The sequence below is a fragment of the Centropristis striata genome, chromosome 12 (genome assembly GCF_030273125.1).
Source record: "Centropristis striata isolate RG_2023a ecotype Rhode Island chromosome 12, C.striata_1.0, whole genome shotgun sequence".
NCBI lineage: Eukaryota > Metazoa > Chordata > Actinopteri > Perciformes > Serranidae > Centropristis > Centropristis striata.
The window spans coordinates 17,643,850-17,651,019 of NC_081528.1; the positions used below are offsets into that span (position 1 = coordinate 17,643,850).

At 41.8% G+C, this 7,170-nt stretch overlaps 1 protein-coding gene across 1 annotated transcript in view; it reads left to right on the forward strand.

Annotated features, from left to right (window-relative positions):
- LOC131981649 (centrosome and spindle pole associated protein 1-like) overlaps positions 1 to 3,183 on the forward strand; it is a 105,432-nt gene extending 102,249 nt beyond the window's left edge. The window contains exons 25-27 of the mRNA XM_059346037.1: positions 494 to 603; positions 1,486 to 1,594; positions 1,943 to 3,183. Coding sequence (XP_059202020.1) covers positions 494 to 603; positions 1,486 to 1,594; positions 1,943 to 2,115 — 392 coding nt within the window. The 3' untranslated portion in view covers positions 2,116 to 3,183. The remainder of the gene's footprint in view (positions 1 to 493; positions 604 to 1,485; positions 1,595 to 1,942) is intronic.
- The last annotated feature ends 3,987 nt before the right edge of the window (positions 3,184 to 7,170 follow it).

Consider the following 7,170-nt stretch of genomic DNA (forward strand, 5'->3'; position numbering starts at 1 on the left):
TGAATGGGAGCGTGATTTTCGGTCTCTATGTGTCAGCTCTGTGCTACACTGGCGACAGGGTGTACCTGCCTTTCGCCCAATGTCAGCTGGGATCGGCTCAAGCCCCCGCGACCCGATTTAGGATAAGCGGTTAAGGATAATGTATGAAAATCATTCCAGAAGCTTTTTCCCCTTTCATGATCTGTTACTTCCCCCATTCAGATTTATTATGGATACTGTTAACTCATTTAGGCCTAAAACGCCTGGAAAAAATGCCTGGAAAACCTCTGGGCGATTTTGAAAGAACCCCCTAAAACCTGAAGTTTTTCTGGAAATTCAACAGAAGATTTTTCAGCCTCTGTAGCAGATAGAAATGAAATTCAAAACGTTTAGATAGTTTCCCCCCCAGTGGTCGCGGTTTTAGTTTGACAAGTGGTGCTCTGTCTCCATCAGACAACTTCATGAGGTAGCCTGGGGTTAATTTTTCCTATGGCTGTGTGTGTGGTTTGTTGAGATCCCCTAGGTGATGCCTTTCCTGTCCTACACAACCCAGAGTTGGGAAAAGCCCCTCCGCTGTCAGCCAGGGAGAGGAGGAGGCTGGCCAAACAGCCACAGCGCCCTCAGGTACTCAAACGCTGACACGTTTATGATACGTAGTATCATAAACGTAATCTTCTATTGTAATCTTCTATTGATACTATTAATATTAGGGCCGGGACTCGATTAAAATTAATTTAATTAATTAGAGGCTTTGTAATTAATTATTCAAAATTAATCACATTTAAATCGCATATAAATATTTGACCTGAGAACAGTGAGAATTAATGTTTTTCACATGGATTTTTAATATACCATTGAATAATGACTGAATACATAAGCTTAAGCAACAAAAATATTGTTTATTTTTGTTCAAGTCCAACAGACCAGTGCAATTTTTGCCATTAAGTGTAGCAATAGCATATTTAGAAATATAGTACATTTCAGAAATTCAGGTAGCCTATAGGTAGCTAGACCTTCTGTAAACTATAATACTTTGTTTTTTTAAGTAAAACACAATCCACACTAGCTACCACACTAGCCGCTAGCTGCACCCTAGCTACCACACTAGCCGCTAGCTGCTATATGTTTAGCATTGAGGTGATACTTGAGACTGGATGTGCTGCGGTGATATGTGAATTCCTTGTTGCATAGCTTGCACACAACCATGCTCTTATCGATGCTTCCATCCGTTGGTTTTTTGTAACAAAATGTCCCATCATCCACGGGGCCAACCAAAGCGGTCTCATCAGCTTCTTCCTTCATGTTCACTGTGGTTTGTTGTCTGAACTCCTGAACGCTAGTTGGTGCTCCAGTATAATCGGTCCGCCTGAAACTCATCCAGTGAGAAACGTTCCGTGGTGCAAAAATAATGCATTTAATGCGATTAAAATGCGTCAATTTTTTTTAAGTTAAAGTCCCGGCCCTAATTAATATACATGTTATTTTCATGTATTGTGGTGGTTTCAGGATCGAGCTGCTTCCACAGGCGACAGACTGCAGCAGGAAGCAGAGCCCGGCGCTGACAGGACGGGTCACCTGAGAGAGGTCGCTCTCGGTCGTCGTGGCAACAATGCCGGTATGTCTCGAAAGGATCCAGTTCTGCTGGTTCTTGTATTTTAATTATTTTAGTTTTGTCGACAAATGCTTTGCTGATATGCAGTTTTTCATAGATGTCTGAATTAAGATTGTACATTAGGACTTTAATGGGTTTCAAAAGCCCAGGGGTCATTAAATTCAGCCGGTATTCACATAATCAGGGGGAAGTGCTGATTCTAGTTGGATAAAGAATAGCTTTGGCATTACAAATATTAGTTAAGTATTAAGCACAAAGTTATGCAGCAGTCCATGCAGGGTGACACTTTCATGCAAACGACGGGTTTTAAGACATCTCAGTTTTTGTGTCATTCTTTTTCTTGTTCTTCAGGAGCAGTGGATCTGTCTGATGACAGCTCATCCCCTCCCCACTTTTCTCTTCACAATCTTAACCATCAGAGCTCCATGGAAACCATCTCCACTGATCCCTGGATGAGGCCCGGAACGTCGGACACTCTGAAGTGTTTGGGCCGACCGAAGAGGAGGGAGCAGCTGACGACATAGCGCCGTATGTGTCCCTGCAGACTGGGAGGTGCTTTTTACCCTGACAGCTCGTCTTAACCGTTGTGCAACACTCAGGACATTTCTGTGTTTTCAATCATGTTGCCTGTCTTGATGCATATGATACAAATTAGTGATGTGCCAATGAAGCCTCATGAACCATTTTCTTAATTTCCTGACTTCACTAGATGGAGCCTCAATTATATATAGTCCATAATAAACTTCATGGACACAAAGGATGTCTCCATCAAAATCACAATTTTTCACCTCACAACCATTACAAGAAGCATTCTGTTATGTCGGGTGTTTACATCCAGACCCCTGGATTCAAAATTATAGTTTTTAACTATTTTCTAACAAATTGAGCAGTGATGTGCCAATGAAGCCTCATGAACCATTTTCTTAATTTTCTGTCTCGATGGAGCTCTCTGTTCAACAAAAAAGCTGAAAACACACTTGATTACCATTGCTTGAGCCTTTTTCAATAAACCAAGGGTACCATCTAGTGGGCTCAGAAAATAAAGCAAATGGTTCATGAGGCTTCATTGGTACATCACTAAGATTGAGCCATTTTCTCATGTTTTCCCTATGGGACAAATACATAATGCTATTTTCCTGGTTTCCTCTGAGGTTATGGCTGCTGTATTATGATGCAATGCATTGTGTGGGATATGTCGACGTCTAACAGTTAGACTGTGAACAACGAAACAAAACTTCCCCCTTGCATGTTTACATAAAATACTGTAATTCAGTGGCATTTTGGAAACAAACTTGCTTTAAAGTCTTGAAATTCTGAAAAATGAATAAATATTTTGTAGTTTTGATCAGTACTGAAGTCGGTTAAAAGATAATAATAATATATAATTTTAATGATGAGTTTTAAAGTGATGCACAAGGGTTAACACAGAAGCCTCTATCTTTAAATGGCTGGTTTTTACCCCATGGCTTTGTGATGTCAGAATGAATGTCTGTCTGAAAAATCAGTATCTCACACTGTCAGAACTCACATGTGCTTGTTTACTATTTTATTAATGACTAAATTATGTCTTGAATAAATTATATTTTAATACATGAACTGTGTGTTAATTTGGTTGCATCCTACAAGAAATCAGACTCAGATTTACCAGACTTTGATGATGATGTCCAACACATTACTTTAATGATATTCCATAAATTCCATCTGCAAATAGTCTGCCATACTTTTTATGCCCACAATTAACATGATGTACATCCTCTAAAAATTGCTAGATTTATTCAGAGATTAAAAACCCAACATTTACATAAAGATGCATGCTTTCCCTTTCATTCATGGCAGTTATTAAAGCTATTATTAGGGCCCGAGCAGGCAACGACCTGCGAGGTCCCTATTGTATTTCGATTGATTATTTATTAGGGACCGAGCACCGAAGGTGCGAGGACCCTATTGTTTTTCTCCTGTCTATTATTAGGGACCGAGCACTAACGGTGCGAGGACCCTATTGAAATTGAAGGAATTATTAGGGACCGAGCACCGATGGTGCGAGGACCCTATTGTAATTGAAGGAATTATTAGGGCCCGAGCAGGCAACGACCTGCGAGGTCCCTATTGTATTTCGAATGATTATTTATTAGGGACCGAGCACCGAAGGTGCGAGGACCCTATTGTTTTTCTCCTGTCTATTATTAGGGACCGAGCACTAACGGTGCGAGGACCCTATTGAAATTGAAGGAATTATTAGGGACCGAGCACCGATGGTGCGAGGACCCTATTGTAATTGAAGGAATTATTAGGGCCCGAGCAGGCAACGACCTGCGAGGTCCCTATTGTATTTCGAATGATTATTTATTAGGGCCCGAGCAGGCAACGACCTGCGAGGTCCCTATTGTATTTCGAATGATTATTCTTTTTTTTATTAGGGCCCGAGCAGGCAACGACCTGCGAGGTCCCTATTGTATTTCGAATGATCATTTATTATTAGGGACCGAGCACTAACGGTGCAAGGACCCTATTGAAATTGGTCCGTTTTTTATTATTAGGGACCGAGCACTAACGGTGCAAGGACCCTATTGTAATTGGTCCGTTTTTTATTAGGGACCGAGCACTAACGGTGCAAGGACCCTATTGTAATTGGTCCGTTTTTTATTAGGGACCGAGCACCGATGGTGCGAGGACCCTATTGTAATTGAAGGAATTATTATTATTATTATTTTTCACCAAAATGAATTGCCTTTTTGGGGGCTTTCTCATATTCAAAAACTCACCATTTTCGGCATATACGTCAATCTCACGTGAAATTTACGTATTCTGGTGTTCGCGACAATGGACGCTGCAAAACCACTCAGTAGCGCCCCCTTGAAAATTTCAAAACAGCCTCACAATATAGCTTTTTTTTCACATAGACACACGAAAGTTGGTACATATGTCTATCATCAGATGACGCAACAAAAACCCTCAACAACCCATACCCGAAAACTTACAGGAAGTGAGCCATCTTGGATTGAATATCGCACTTGTCATCATTTTTGCCCATTTCCACGCCGCATACTTTAACGAACTCCTCCTACAGATTTCCCCCAATTGACTTTAAACTTGGTCAGTAGCATCAGAAGGCCTTTGGGATCAAAAGTTATTGAAAGCTTTACCAACGGTCACACTATGTGGCCATGGCATGGCGGCAAAATATGGCGTCTCGCCAAAAAACAACAGATCTTTATAACTTTTACATACTTTGTCCCATCTGCTTCAAACTTCTCATGCTTCATTAGAGTCCAGCCCTTAACACTTCTAAATAACCATCTTTCATCAAGCCCCGCCCCTTATGCTTTATCCAGGCCCCCTTTTACAAAATGACCACCTTGCATACTTTACATAACTCCTCCAACAGATTTAATCCCATTGACTTCAAACTTGGTCAGTACCATCACAAGGCCTTGGGGAACACAACTTATCAACACCTTTACTGACCTTCACAATATGTTGCCGTGACATGGCGGCAAAATATGGCATCTCGCCATCTAACACCAGACTGGATAACTTGACCATACATTGTCCAATCTGTCCCAGATTTCTCACACGTGATGAGGGTCCAGCCCTGAACACACCCACATGTCAATATTGACACACACTCATAGCGCCCCCCACTGGCTACAGGAAGTCACGGGTTTTATACTTAGCCCTAGCAGTAGGCTTCACGTACAGACACGAAATTTGGTACACACGTGCTTCATGTGGAGACGCACCAAAAAGCCTCTTGGACCCATACCTCAAACCCAACAGGAAGTCAGCCATCTTGGTTTGAATATCGCACAATTCATATATTTCACCCAGTTCCACACTGCATACTTTAACGAACTCCTCCTACAGATTTGACCCCATTTACTTCAAACTTGGTCAGTAGCATCATAACACCTTTGGGATCAAAAGTTATTGAAAGCTTTACCGCCGCTCACACTATGTGGGCGTGGCATGGCAGCAAAATATGGCGTCTCGCCATCTAACACAAGACTGGATAACTTGACAATATATTGTCCAATCTGTCCCAAATTTCACACACGTGATTAGGGGCCAGCCAGGAACACACCCACGTGTCAATAGTGACACACAGTCATAGCGCCCCCTGCTGGAAACAGCAAGTAACATGTTTTACCCCTACCCCGCGCCCAGTGGGACTGAGCCCACAGCACCGCGCCCGACGTGGCCTCCGCCAACTTGGCCTCCCCCGACGGCTCCACTCGGCTCGGTCCCGTTCAGTCCTGCTTGCAGGCCTAGTTATTATTAGGGACAGAGCACCGAAGGTGCGAGGACCCTATTGTTTTTCTCCTGTCTATTATTAGGGCCCGAGCAGGCAACGACCTGCGAGGTCCCTATTGTATTTCGAATGATTATTTATTCGAATGATTATTTATTTTTATTATTTTTTTTTTTATTTTTCTTCTTCCCAAATGATCGCATTTTTCACTGCCTGAACATACCCCAAAAGTCATGAAACTTTAAATATAAGTCACACCTGGCGAAAAATTTTATAATCTATTGTCATTCTGAATTTCCACCACTAGGTGGCGCTATAATAAAGGAAAACGCGTTTAAGATAATAACTCCCACATACTTCATCGCACATTCAAAAAACTTATATCCACGCGTTCACTGAGTTGTGCTGAATCTCGTGATATAGGCCACTCCCATTTTCGCCTAGAGTTTTTTTTCGCAAATTCGCGAAATGTCGCAAACCTACTTTTTCGAACTCCTCCTAGGCAATTTCATCGTTTTGCACCAAACTTTGCACACTGCATCTATGGACCCTCATGACAAAAAGTTATTAAAAGAATTTTGATTACTCAAATAATACTCAAGTTATTAAATAACAACTTCCTGCAGGTGGCGCTCTTTTCAACACAAAACACAAAGTGTTGCATATCTCCACATTGGTGTGTCTGAATGACATGAAACTCAGGTTACTACTTCCCCATGAGCCCCTTAGGCTCGCTGCAAAATTTTGGGCGATGACCACTAGGTGGCGCTCTTTAAATTGAAGTATTTTATATCTCCAAATCGGTTGGTCGGATTAACACCAAACTTGGTATACTTATTGTCAATGCCCTCTTGAGAATAACCCTTGAAGGTTTTATTGATCGGCCACTAGGTGGCGCTCTGGCGGCAGTTTAATTTAAAAAATGCCACTGTGCCCAGACCATAAGACTTAAGGCAATGAAATTCATAGGGGTGGTATAGACTGGCCCCTGTAACGCACAAACCCTGACGGCAGCATGCCCCGACACGCGTGTACTTTTTATTATTCTTCTTCCCAAATGATCGCATATTTCACTGCCTGAACATACCCCAAAACTCATGAAACTTTAAATATAAGTCACACCTGGTGAAAAATTTTATAATCTATTGTCATCCTGAATTTCCACCACTAGGTGTCGCTATAATAAAGGAAAACGCATTTAGGCTAATAACTCCAACATACTTTATCGCACATTCAAAAATCTTATATCCACGCGTTCACTGAGTTGTGCTGAATCTCGTGATATAAGCCACTCCCATTTTCGCCTACCGTTTTTTTTCGCAAATTCGCG